Below are 14583 nucleotides of genomic sequence, written 5' to 3' on the forward strand. Positions count from 1 at the left end.
AAGACTTTTCGAAGTTTATCTTCCACCCCAGGCGAGAAAGTGTATTTACTGTTATCCATGGATTCCTCGCAGGTTGGAAGGGACGGACCCTTAATGAGGAGGTCGTCCAGATACGGTAACACCATCACTCCCGAGAGTGGAGAATGGCCATGACCTTGGTAAAGACCCTGGGGGCGGTGGCGAGTCTGAAGGGCAAGGCAACGAACTGGAAGTGTTCCTCGTGAATTGCAAAACGCAGGAACTGCTGGTGGGACGGGCATGAAGGTAAGTGTCCTTGATGTCGATGGGTGCTAGGAACTCTCCTTTTTCCATGGAAGCGACAACTGATCCGGAGAGATTCCATTCGGAATCGCAGTACCTTGACAAACTGATTTAACAGTTTGAGATCCAGAATGGGTCGCATCGTCCGGTCCTTATTTGGAACCACAAAAAAGGTTTGAATATAATCCCCTGAACCTTTCGTGATGAGGGCTGGAATGATGTCTCCGACCCTTAGCAGAGCCTGAACAGCCCAAAGGAAGGCTCTTGTCTTTTTCTTTGGGGGAGCGGAAAGGAAAAACCGAGTTGGAGGGGGAGAAGAAAATTCTATCTTGTATCCGGAGGACACCAGCTCTCTGATCCACTTGTCGTCATTGGGTAGATCTATGAGATCTGGCTCGCCTAGATCCAGAAGCCCTAGGCCTGGGTTTGCAAGAGCGGTTAGGTCGGTATGAGACCTGGGAGCCAGTGTCTCTGCACGGGGACTGACCTGATCTGGAAAAGAAGGTAGAGGAGGACCAACCGAAATTGTTGCGAGAAGATCGAAAACACGTTGCCTGTTGGTTGCGAAACGGCCGAACAGCCCCTTTTGTTGAGGAAGGAATTTACTTTTTCCCCCAGTAGTATCAGAATTGAGCTGGTCCAGTTTCTCTCCAAAAAGACGACCCGTTTGAAAGGGAAGAGAAGTCAACGATCTTTTAGGTGTGGCATCCGCCCGCCAGCCGCGGAGCCATAAGGCTCTTCTAAAGGAGATCGCATTAGCAGCAGTTTGAGCTGCGCAATTGGCGGCATCAAAAGAAGCGTCTACAACAAAGTCAGCTGCGTGAATTATCTGCCTGGCGACAGTGGTTGCCTCCGGAGGAAGATTGGTGCCCTGGAAGGAAGTAATCAAAACTTCTGCCCAAGCGGCCATTGCCTTAGTGACCCAAATTGCCGCGAAAGATGGAAAACAACGCTGCTCCTGAAGCTTCAAAAAACTGAACGGGCAAGGTAGTCAATTTGACAATCGGAGGGGTTTCTGACTGAGGAACCCTCAGAAACAGATAGGAGCGTTTAGAAGCAAGACGTGATACAGGAGAGTCCACCGGAGGAGACTGTAACCAATCCTACATTAAGTCTGGATGAAAAGGGTATTTAGCCTGAGTAAGCTTTTGCCCTGTGAACCGCTCATGTAGCCGATCCCTATGTTTCTGGACGGCTGGTAAATAACCTGCGCACACGCTAGGTTTTCTTAAATGAGATAGGGAGTGCTGGAGCGGGAATATTTTCCTCATCCAACCTCAGAATCCTGCTGACTGATTCTATAAGAGAATCAAGCGACTCTTGATCAGTTGGGGGATTCTGAGGGTCTGACATGTCAGATTCGAATTCAGAGTCGTGCTAGCTGTGACCCTCAGGAGAGGGCGAGCGAGAGAAAGGAGTCGCCAATGCGGAGGCGCGAACGTGACTAGGGGACGCGACATGGGTCCGCTTTCTAGAGACCTGACCATCCCTTGGACGAGTATGGCCCCTGCTGGTGGACGGTTCCCGGCCGACGCCAGAGCCCTCCTCGGGAGGTAAGGACACTTTCTGACTCAAAGAGTCCTCCCGGAGGGAGAATATAGCCTTGCTGAGAGACTCCACCGACCGTGACAGGGAAAGTACCTACCCATCCATGAAGATCGGACGTCCAAAATTCCGTGTTGCGGGATGTCCGCGTCTCCTCAAACCGACAGGATCTGGGGGGGCGAGTGGGTAGGAGAACGGAGGCAGGACCGGGTCCAGATCACCTGAACACGCTTCTGTGTTAGGGGTTGGGGTCCTGCCGAACAAACATATGAGGATACGGGGTGGCAGTACACGCCGTACTCATAGTCTCTGCATGGGAGTACAGTAGTGACTATTCACACTGCATCCCTCTGGAAACCTGAAAAGAAACAACGCACATTAGGTAGATATGAGTTTCAAGAAAGACCCGTGTCCTCCACATCCTACTGACACTAAGCTACAACTGATTAGCTTGGTGCCAGTCGGTGGGGTGTATACTGCAGAGGAGGAGCTAACTTTTTTGTGTGCATAGTGTCAGCCTCCTAGTGGCAGCAGCATACACCTCATGGTTCCTGTGTCCCCAACGAAGCGATAGAGAAAAAAGTGTTAATATATCTAGAATGGCAGCAAACTTGAACAGTAAATTGCAAAAGTGCTTGTTTTTACAAGTACTATATATGAAAATGGGAATAATCCATTCAAATATAAAGAATATTACAGAAGTAACCATAGCATGGTCTGTATTGCCAACAAATCATATATACTGTATATGCACTACAACAAAAACAGACAGGATCTGCAAAGAGACAAGCCTATAACCTGCAGTAACCACCGATCGACCAAACCGCTGCACGACCAGCTCTACCCTCGCCTACTGTATTATCACCCATCCCTTGAAGATTGTGAGCCCTCGCGGGCAGGGTCCTCTCTCCTCCTGTACCAGTTATGACTTGTATTGTTTAAGATTATTGTACTTGTTTTTATGTATACCCCTCCTCACATGTAAAGCGCCATGGAATAAATGGCGCTATAACAATAAATAATAATAATAATAATAATACTATGCACACCCCTCTGCTATAAGGCTATATGCACATAGAGTCTTTTTACTGAGTTTTTGGATCAGAAACAGAGCGGAACTCAAGTTTTTGAGGAGTTTTGAGGGAGGATTTTGGGAGCTTCCGCTCAGTTCCTTCTTGATAAACTATTAGAAAAATCTGATTTGACTTGAAGATGTACCCTCAATTATATAGCGCTTACAAGTAAGGCCTCTTTCACACATCAGTTTTTTGCCATCAGGCACGATCCGGCTTTTTTTTGCAAAACCGGATCCGGCGAAATGCAATGCCGGATCCAGTTTTTCCCCATTGACTTGCATTAGCGCCGGATCGCGCCGGATGGCATTGCGTTTCATCCGTTTTTTGCTGGATCCGGCTACTTGTCTCCTTCCGGCGTCTGGAAAAAACGGCTACTGTAACGTTTTATGTCTCCGGCAAAAAAGCCGGAAGCGCCGGATCCGATGCTTCCGGCTTTTTGCCACAATGAAAGTCTATGGGCGCCGGAATGCGCCGGATCCAGCCACCGGATCCGTTTTTTTAAGTCTGCGCATGCTCAGATCCAATTGGCCAGCCCCCAGGAAACAGATATAACCTGCTAGATGGATCCAGCAGAAAAACGGATCCGTTTCTACAGTTCTCCAAAATTTATGCCGGATCCGTTTTTTCTAAAAATAGCCGGATCCTGCCTGACGGCAAAAAACTGATGTGTGAAAGTAGCCTAACAAACTCACCTGGTCTGAATGCCGACTTGCACATGAGAAAAGTGTCATGCTGGTGAATAGGTGTAGCCTGGGTCTCAGAAGGTAACAGAGAGTTGACGATGGGGGCATCAAACACAGACATAGGTTCCCACATCAACAGATCATTACATAACCTGGTGGAAAAAAAAAGGGACCAAATGTAGTAAGGCCCAACTAAGTCATTTATCAGACAGGGTAAGTAAGTAAATCAGCAAGTAAAATACCTGTTGTATAAGTTTTCATACATTTCCTTGCTGGGAAGAAATATGTGAGCTCTGGGCAGAGTGACCTCAAGTCTATATTGGGAGGATCTGAGGGTCACTTGCTGAAAATCTGCCATCTCTTCAGGGTCTGCTGGAATAACCATCTGTGGTCATAAAAGAAAATGTTAGCCAAATATGATAAATGCTAGAAAATAGAGGAAAAAGGGAACATTGCAGGAGCATAACTTGATGCAAACCTCTTCAGTTTCAAACATTGTCCTCTTGGATGAGAAGGGGGATGGCTCAGGCTGTTTTAATTCACAAGGACTTTCCACAGAAGGTAGATCTGGGTCTTCAACTTTGTCCTGGCACAGATCCCATGGGGAGACCTTGTTTTCAGGAAGAACGGTCACTAAAATACTTAAAAAAAATAAATAAATAAAAAAAAAGTGATAAGGCTTTATCGGTGGTGAGAACAACATAAAAAGTGACTGGAGATATAATTAAAATACTTTTCTCAGGTGGGGCGCGGTTATGTAGCCGACGAAGAAGGACGCATGCTGAGAGAGCTCCTGAAAATCCTGTCTCTATCCTGCGTCTGTGGCCTCATCACTGCGGCATACCTGACGGCACCCAGGACCCCTGGATACCGGGACCCCCCCCTGGAAGAAGTAGAGTGGCATTGGTGAGCTGACAGCCGGGGGGACTGGAGCGGGCGGCGGGACCTGCATGAGGTGGCGGCCATCTTAAGACGTGGGCTCTATCAGTAAGAGCCGCAGCGTCCAGCTCCCACTGCTGCAGTGCTACCTGGCGGTGACCCACATCCTAGAGACTCAAGGGATACACGATGAGTGCCATGGAAAATTGGGCCCCGCGTTCCTTCCTCCCACTAATAGTCTCACTGTGCCCGTTGGCGCCATTACTGTGGGACATCTGTACACCCCACTGCTGCTCTCTCTGCGGGGGATGGGGTCTCCCCCCCCCACAAGAAACCTCACTGCTACAGCACCAGGCACTGCCCTTCCTAATCTGTGTGACCCCCCTGCATAGGAGCTGCTTCTGGGACATATTTATTTAAAACAAGCCCTGCTCTGCTTATAATTGGGGGAAGTCCCCAGAGCATACACCTCTGGTCGTCCTGTTGCGCTTCACTGTCACTGATCATGAATCGATCTAAAGGATCAGCAGCAGCAGAAAAATTAAAAGTATGCCAGACCCGACCCCTCTGAAAGTGCACGGTCTCTCAGAAACAACCTTTCACAAGCTCAACGTAAAAACCGTCCTTCTGGGGGTGAGGAGGAGAATGAGCAGGAAGAACTGACCCTCAAACAGGCGTCTGAACAGCTGATGCAAGCCATCTCCTTAACTACGACATCTCGGACTGAGAAGATAGAAGATGTGTACACTGAGGTGGGGCGACTCCGACAAAACATGCAAGCCATGAGGGGACGCATTACGGAAGTGGAGATATGAGTATCCCAGGTAGAAGACACCATCATACCTATGAAGGCCAAGTTAACAAAGGTGGCAGGCTCTATGCCTGTAAGCAAAAAGCAGACGATCTGAAGAACAGAATGCGTCGAAACATCCGTGTCATTGGATTACCGGAGCGCTCAGAGGGTCAACATCCTGAACAATTTCTGGAAGGCTGGCTTAAGGCCTCTGGGAGATGAATTTTCTCCAGTATTCGCCATCGAAAGGGCTCACAGGGTTCCTACAAAACCCCTTCCTCCGGGAGCCCCACCTAGACCTTTCTTGGCACGTCTCCTCAACTTTAAAGACAGAGATACCATTCTCTCAAACGGCAAAAAAGCCCGATCGAGTTTGATAATGCTGTGATCTCTATTTTCCTGGATTTTTCCATGGAACTTCAGAAACAGCCGGCACAATTCATCGAAATTAAGAGGCGACTCAGAGAGAGGAACATCGTGTACTCCATGATCTACCCAGCCCGACTTCAGGTTGTTCACAGGGGTTCCTCTGTGTTTTTTACAGATCCAGCAGAGGCGACTGAGTGGCTGCGGTCCCATAGAGGATCCCCTGCAAAGGAATCCTAATGTACTTGTTGCCAACCTGAATCCTTCAATTAGAGGCCCAGTTGGGGCTTCCTCGGTGAGAATCAAGTTTAACAACAATACCGGACACTGAGTTCAGTGATGGTATCCCCTTGTTTGCTTTTCAATAGGGGCGTGGGACTCTGCTCCTATATTGCTAGATTCGTATTCTGTTTTTTTCTTTTCAATAGTTTTAGTTTCAATTGTTATTTAGGTAGAAGTCGCAGCCAGATGCAGCCATGTCTTTTGTGTGATGTCTCTAAACTTTGCTCGAGCACTAATACACACCATATCCAGATAGGCAAAAATGGGGTCTGAAATAATATGTATGACCTGGAATGTGAGGGGAGTTAAGACCCCCCAAAAGAAAATTAAGGTATTCTCACAGATCAGGCAATACCGTCCACACATTGTGGCCTTGGTGGAGACACATCTGACCAGAGATACAGCTCGATGTGTGCAGAAACCGTGGGCACAATGATTTATTCACGAATTCGATACCAGTTATTCAAGGGGGATTTCGCTACTGATACACAATGATGTTAGATGGGAGGCCAGGGAGGACCGAAGGGATCCTGAGGGCTGTTTTGTGTTTGTGCATGCACTAATTAACTCTAGAAAATATGTTATTTTATGTATTTACAACCCCCCAGCTAATATGTCAATTCTCCAGAAGGCGATGAGTTTCGCCCTGAACTATCCAGATGCAGATGTCATCTGCATGGGGGATTTCAATCGGGTCATGAATAACCGTCTTGATAGACTGAGATTGGGTGATGAAGGGCAGGGGTAGTCTCCCCCACAGGTTACATCCCAACTGTCGCAATTCATGGAGGGTAGTGGATGGCTGGATCTGTGGAGAACGCGACATCCCGAGAAGAGGGAGTATACTTGCCATTCATCCACTAAGCGCTCCTTATCGCGTATAGATTACATATTTGGATCCAGTGGTCTAATAATGTTGGTGGAAAATATAGAACATGGCAGTAGGGGGATTTCAGATCATAGTCCGGTCATTCTTAAACTTAAATACGGACCACTAAGTAACAGGATGGTATGGAACTGAAACCCTTTTTGGCTGAAGTTGATGAAATCACCCGATAGAACGATCGATCAGTTGCATGGTTTCATCTCGTCCCACCCTGAACCCCGGAATATTAATTTATTTTGGGATGCCCTTAACCCCTTCACTACCAAGGGTGGTTTGCACGTTAACTACCGGGCCAATTTTTACAATTCTGACCACTGTCCCTTTATGAGGTAATAACTCTGAAACGCTTCCGTGGATCCCGGTGATTCTGACATTGTTTTCTCGTGACATATTGTACTTCATGTTAGTGGTAAACTTTCATTCATATAACTTGCGTTTATTTATGAGAAAAACGGAAATTTGGCGAAAATTTTGAAAATTCCGCAATTTTCCAACTTTGAATTTTTATGCCCTTAAATCACAGAGATATGGCACACAAAAAAGTTAATAAGTAACATTTGCCACATGTATACTTTACATCAGCACAATTTTGGAACCAAAATTTTTATTTGTTAGCAAGATATAAGGGTTAAAAGTTGACCAGCGATCTCTCATTTTTGCAACACCATTTTATTTTTACGGACCACATCACATTTGAAGCCACTTTGAGGGGTCTATATGATAGAAAATACCCAAAAGTGACACCATTCTAAAAACTGCACCCCTTAAGGTGCTTAAAACCACATTCAAGGAGTTTATTAACCCTTCAGGTGCATCACAGGAATTTTTTGAATATTTAAAAAAAATTAACATTTAACTTTTTTTTCACAAAAAAAATTACTTCAGGTTCAATTTTTTTTATTTTACCAAGTGTAACAGGAGAAATTGGACTGCAAAAATTATTGTGCAATTTGTCCTGAGCACGCTGATACCTGATATGTGGGGGGGAACCACTGTTTCGGCGCATGGCAGAGCTCAGAAGGGAAGGAGCGCCGTTTGACTTTTTCAATGCAAAATTGGCTGGAATTCTGATCGGACGCCATGTCACGTTTGGAGAGCCCCTGATGTACCTAAACAGTGGAAACCCCCCACAAGTGACCCCATTTTTGAAACTAGACCCCCTAAGGAACTTATCTAGATATGTGGTGAGAACTTTGAACCCATAAGGGCTTCACAGAAGTTTATAATGCACAGCGGTACAATTAAAAAAATCATATTTTTTCCACAAAATGATCTTTTCACCCCCAATTTTTATTTTCCCCAAGGGTAACAGGACCCTAAAAGTTATTGTGCAATTTGTCCTGAGTACACTGATACCCCATATGTGGGTGTAAATGACTATTTGGGCACATGGCAGAGCTCGGAAGGCAAGCAGCGCCATTTGACTTTTTTGGCTGGAATTGAGATCAGACACCATGTCGCGTTTGGAAAGCCCCTGATGTACCAAAACAGTGGAAACCCCCCACAAATGACCCCATTTTGGAAACTAGACCCCCCAAGGAACTTATCTAGATGTGTGGTGAGAACTTTGAACCCCCAAGTGCGTCACAGAAGTTTATAACGCCCAGGCGTGAAAATAACAAAAACATTTTTTTCCACAAAAATGATATTTTTGCCCCCAAATTTTTATTTTCCTAAGGGCAACAGGAGAAATAGGACCCCAAAAGTTGTTTTGCAAATTGTCCTGATTAGGCTGATACCCCATATGAGGGGGTAAAACACTGTTTGGGTGCATGGCAGGGCTTGGAAGGGAAGGAGCACCATTTGACTTTTTCAACGCAGAATTGGCTGGAATTGAGATCAGATGCCATGTTGCGTTTGGAGAGCACCTGATGTGCGCAAATAGTGGAAACCCCCAATTCTAGCCCTAGCCCTAACCCTAGCCCTAGCGGGAAAATGGAAATAAATACATTTTTTTAATTTTATTATTTTTCCCTAACTTAGGCTAGTTTCACACTTGCTTTTTTTTGCAGCGCGTTTTTCCCGCAAAAAAACGCATTGAAAAAACGCATACATAAGCATACAACTGCTGCGTTTTTTTCAAGCATTTTTATGAGCATGCATGAAAAAAACGCAGCGTTTTTATGCGTTTGTATGCGTTTTTAGCGCGTTTTTACCGCGTTTGCGTTTTTTTCCAACATTTTTAGGTGGCCCCTCACACTACCCAAACCATGACTTTACTAACCCTAACCCTGACCCTAACCCTAACCCTTAACCAAATCATACTTATCCCTAACCCAAACCCTAAACCCTAACTAACCCTAACCCTGACCCTAACCCTAACCCTGACCCTAACCCTGACCCTAACCCTGACCCTAATCCTTAACCAAACCATACTTAACCCTAATCCTGACCCTAACCCTGACCCTAATCCTTAACAAAACCATACTTAACCCTAACCCTGACCCTAACCCTTAACCAAACCATACTTAACCCTAATCCTGACCCTAACCCTGACCCTAATCCTTAACAAAACCATACTTAACCCTAACCCTAACCCTGACCCTAACCCTAACCCTTAACCAAACCATACTTAACCCTAATCCTGACCCTAACCCTGACCCTAATCCTTAACAAAACCATACTTAACCCTAACCCTGACCCTAACCCTAACCCTGACCCTAACCCTGACCCTAACCCTAACCCTGACCCTAACCCTTAACAAAACCATACTTAACCCTAATCCTGACCCTAACCCTGACCCTAACCCTTAACCAAACCATACTAAACCCTAACCCTGACCCAAAACCCAACCCTAACCCTGACCCTGACCCTAACCCTAACCCTAAACCCCCTTAACTAACCCTAACTCTAACTCAAACCCCTAAATTCCATGGTTAAAAAAAAAAACGCATATGCAAAAAAACGCTTACATGAGCATGCCAGTGCGCACATATGCGCATCCATAGGCTATAATGGCCATTTTTAGCGCAAAACGTGCGCATATGTGCGCATGCGCTTTTTTGCAGGGCCAAAAAATGCAACATGATGCGTCTGGAAAATCCAATCGCACACCCCAAAAAAACGCAGCGCATGAAAATCGCATACATGCGCTTACAAGCGCGCAGGTATGCGCACCCATGTTAAATATAGGGGAAAAAACGCATGCGCAGGTTAGCGTTTTTTTCCAGCGCTAAAAAACGCAAATGTGAAACCAGCCTAAGGGGGTGATAACGGGGGGTTTGATTTACTATTTATGGCGGTTTTTATGTTTGACAGCTGTCGCACGCTAAAAGATGCTTTTTATTGTAAAAATAGTTTTTGCATCACCACATATTGAGAGCTATAATTTTTCCATATTTTGACCCACCGAGTCATGTGAGGTCTTATTTTTTGCGGGACGAGTTGACGCTTTTATTGGTATCATGTTCGGGCATGTGACATTTTTTGATCGCTTTTTATTTCGTTTTTTGGGACGCAGAATTTACAAAAACCAGCGTTTCATGAATTTCTTTTGGGTGGTGCGTTTACGCCGTTCCGGGTGCGGTAAAATTTATAAGGCGGTTTTATTCTTCGGGTCAGTACGGTTACAGCGATACCTCATTTAGGTCGTTTATGTTTTGGCGCTTTTATGCAATGAAAACAATTTTATATAAAAAATAATTATTTTTGCATCACTTTATTCTGCGAGCTATAACTTTTTTATTTTTTCGCTGATGATGCTGTATGGTGGCTCATTTTTTGCGGGACAAGATGACGTTTTCAGCGGTACCATGGATATTTATATGCGTCTTTTTGATCGCGCGTTATTGCACTTTTTGTTCGGCGGTATGATAATAAATCTTTTGCTTCGTTTTTTATTTTTATTTTTTAAGGGGTTCGCTTAAGGGGTTAACTATTGGGACAGTTTTATAGGGCGGGTCGTTACGGACGCGGCGATACCAAATATGTGTACTTTTATTGTTTTTGTTTTTTTTTTCCCCAAAAAATGAATTTATTGGGGAATATTTTTTTTTTTTTTTTTTTTAATTTATTTGGCGATTTTTTTTAATTATTTTTACACTTTTTATTTTTTTTTTACTTTATTACAATGTCCCATGGGGGACATCACTGTCCTGTGACAGATCGCTGATCTGTCACATCACAGATCACTGTGACAGATCAGCGATCTGTCACAGGCACTGCACAGGCTTCCTCATGCCTGCGCTTTGCAGGCACTGAGGAAGCCAGCTTCCTGCAGGCCCCCGGAGGTCCCCGTCGCCATATTGGATCCGGGGACCTGCAGGAAAGGAGTCCCCCGCAGCAGCGCTGCACATTGCGCTGCCGTGGGGGGCTCAGGGAAGCACGGAGGGAGCCCCCTCCCTGCCGATGCTTCCCTTTAACCCCCGGTACACCGCGATCGTGTTTGATCGCGGTGTGCAAGGGGTTAACGTGTCGGGGGCGGTCCGTGACCGCCCCTGACACATTGTGCCAGGTGTCAGCTATGATAATTAACTGACACTCGGCCGCGATCAGCGGCGCTCACCACGTGGGCGCCGCTGATCGCGATGACGTAATATTCCGTCCATGGTAATTAGGTCCATGGTCACATGGACGGAATATTACGTCAATTGTAGGTAAGGGGTTAAGGCATACTTGAGGGGCTTCTTATCCTCTACGATCTCTTATATAAAGCGGGAGACATCGAGGGAGGATGATGAGGTGGAGCGGAGATTGAGGGATTCAGAGGCCACTTACATATCTGATCAGACTAGTGGCAATAGGGTGGAGTGGTTGGCTGCTCAAAGATTATATACCCAACACATAGACACCAAGTACAAGCGTAAATTATTTTTTGCCCGTCAATCTTATTTCGAGCTGGGGAACCAGGCAAGTAAATTCTTGGCATATTTGGTACGTCAACATAACACTATTGAAGTCAATATAGAATCACTGCACACGTAAATTATGCTTTAGTGAGCTGAGGCACGGCGGTGCCTGCATCTCCCACTGCGCCACCAATGTTTTTTGCCATACCAACAGGATCTCTGCTCCTCTAGCACCTGGACTATTGGCTACATTGGACAATCCGCATTTTTCTGAAATATTGCCTAGCAGTGATAAACTATTAACCGGTGACTACCAAAACTCTACTTCAAAAGGGCGACTTTGTGATAAAGGCCGTTGTTAGGCCGAAACGTCAGCTGTCGCTTCATCACCGTCAATTAAATAAAAAAGCTCACTAAAGCATAATTTACGTGTGCAGTGATTCTATATTGACTTCATATTTACGGGATCAGAGGCTCCCTTTCACTAGCACCGTATATTCATCTTACTAGTCGAGTGCTAGCCATCTTCTATATCTAACATAACACTACTAAACACAATATTACAGATTCGTAGCTTAGATGGTACTTTGGTATCTTCAACTGAAGAAATACTGAGCTGCTTTCATAATTATTATAGATCATTGCACAACTCTAAAAGTGATGTTGATAGTCAGGGATGTTTAGAATACTTATCGGACATCACATTTCCCACACTAAACCCTTCCCCCAGCGGGCCTTTATGGACGCAAAATTTACTTTGGAGGAGATAGAGAATGCCATAACGGGCATGGCGTCTGGGAAGGCCCCTGGCCCTGATGGGTTTCCCATTGAATTATATAGGAAATACCGGGAGATATTAGCGCCACTTTTGTTGATGGTGTTCCAGGGGACTTGGGAGGGGGGCCTATGCCGGAGTCCTTCTATGAAGCTAATATAATAGTACTTAAAAAAAGAGGGGAAGGACCCATTAGACTGCGGATCTTATCGCCCCATATCATTAGTGAATGTGGACTATAAGATTTCTACGAAAACTTTGGCTACCAGGTTGAACTCAATTATACTGGAACTTAAAAATCCTGATCAAACTGGCTTCATGCCTGGTAAGAGCACCTCCATTAATATTAGACGAGTCCAGTCAGTGGTCCAATATAGCTCCCTGGTACCAGACAATAAATGGACATTGGCATCGATGGATGCGGCCAAGGCTTTTGACTCCTTTGAGTGGCCCTTCCTATGTGCATGTTTACAGAAATATGGATTTGGCGACAGGTTTCTAAAATGGGTTAGTACACTATATATGAAACCCAAAACTCGTGTCATTGTAAATAGTTACATATCGGAGTCCTTTTCCCTACATAGGGGAACCCGTCAGGGATGTCCCCTTTCTCCAGCCCTTTTTGCTCTTGCGATTGAGGCATTGGCAATTCGCATAAGATCTTCCTCTGTTATTGAGGGTATAGAAATAGCGGGTCGAGTAGACACCATAGGCTTATATGCGGACGACATGGTGATATTTATGGATACAGCGGAGGAAACATTGACACGGGTAATCGCCACTATAAATAAATTCAGTAAATATTCCGGCTTGTATATAAATTGGGAAAAGTCTGCACTGATGCCCCTCTCCCATGCCCCGATGCCACGACTTGAGGCCCTCTCCTCCTAACCTATTGTACCCAGTTATAAATATCTGGGTGTCCATATATCTCAAAGCAGTACGCTGGATTTGCGGCTCAATATACACCCATTGCTGGAAATGGTTAAAGCTAAATTTATAATTTGGAGTAAACTCCCGCTATCTGTAGCCGGACGTATTAACTTAATCAAAATGATATTGCTCCCTAAGCTCAGCTACTCTCTTCAGCATAGTGCTGTGGTAGTACCCAGATCCTTCTTTGCGAATTTGAACTCCCAAATTACGTCCTGTATATGGGGGAAAACTAGGCCCAAACTCAGGCTGTCCACCCTGCAAAGACCTAAAAAGGAGGGCGGGGCAGCGCTACCAGATTTTTTTTCTATATTATCTGGCTGGACAGGCTAAAGCCATAAGCAAGTGGATGCCTGATAATCACCTCCCTAACTCTGAAAGCCACCTGCTCCATGCCGCACGAGCTAGCTGCCCACTGGGCTTCCTGGAACTGGAAAAAATAAATGTCTCCCGTTTGCTACCCCTACTTCGTTTGGCGCGATCAGTCTGGAGGCAGATTAAGAGAGTAATTGGATTTGGAGACAAGGTAGCTGAAATGCCCCTGTGGAATAATGGTTATTTTCCAGTATTACTTGAACACCCGTCTGCCGAGTTCTGGACTCAACATAATGTCTCCTCGATAGGTGATTTGCACGATCATGGAACCCTGTTGTCTTTTGAACAATTGCAGGTCAAATGTAACGTCCCAAGATCCCAATTCTTCCGTTATCTGCAAGGTTGGCCTTTCAGTTGCACGAGAGGTGTGGGGGTAAACAAAGCTATTTCGTCTGTGCCCTTGATAGGAATCCTTAAATAGCAGGGTCCCCAGGGTCTCATCTCCTCTTTGTACACAAATATGCTGTCAGTAGGGGCGGAATCCGTCATAAACTCGGTTAAATGGGAAAGGCTTATCCCCGATATACAGGGAGAGGAATGGGGAGAAATTCTGGAATCTCCGATCGGGGTGTCTCCGTCTAGTAATAAAAGAATGATACAACTATATATTATAAACGAATCATATCTGACTCCGACTCGACTATTCAGAATGAGCCGATTCCAGTCATCGGAATGCTTGAGATGTCATTCATTAGATGCAGACTTTATTCACATGATTTGGCAATGCCCTATTATTGCACAATATTGGAAGGAGGTGACGACATTATTAACTTCCCTGGTTCAAGCTCCTGTTCCCCTTGAGCCACTGGTTTGCTTGTTTGGGGTATGGGATGAGGAATCTTGGGGTCACTATATCAGGATCTTTTTACGGGAGACGTTATTTATGGCACGAAAGGTTCTGGCACTGCGATGGATGGGGGGCTCATGTCCCTCCCTTAGGAT

The 14583-nt window shown here is 45.4% G+C and overlaps 1 protein-coding gene across 1 annotated transcript in view; it reads right to left on the bottom strand.

Moving 5' to 3' along the window:
- ATG2A (autophagy related 2A) overlaps positions 1-14583 on the bottom strand; it is a 212600-nt gene that overhangs the window by 100341 nt on the left and 97676 nt on the right. Inside the window, exons 17-19 of the mRNA XM_073554473.1 lie at positions 4044-4206; positions 3808-3950; positions 3575-3717 (exon numbers count right to left, since the gene is read on the bottom strand). Coding sequence (XP_073410574.1) covers positions 3575-3717; positions 3808-3950; positions 4044-4206 — 449 coding nt within the window. The remainder of the gene's footprint in view (positions 1-3574; positions 3718-3807; positions 3951-4043; positions 4207-14583) is intronic.

The sequence above is a fragment of the Dendrobates tinctorius genome, unplaced genomic scaffold, assembly GCF_039654945.1.
Source record: "Dendrobates tinctorius isolate UK_male_01 unplaced genomic scaffold, ASM3965494v1 ptg000211l, whole genome shotgun sequence".
In the NCBI taxonomy this organism is placed as follows: Eukaryota; Metazoa; Chordata; class Amphibia; order Anura; family Dendrobatidae; genus Dendrobates; species Dendrobates tinctorius.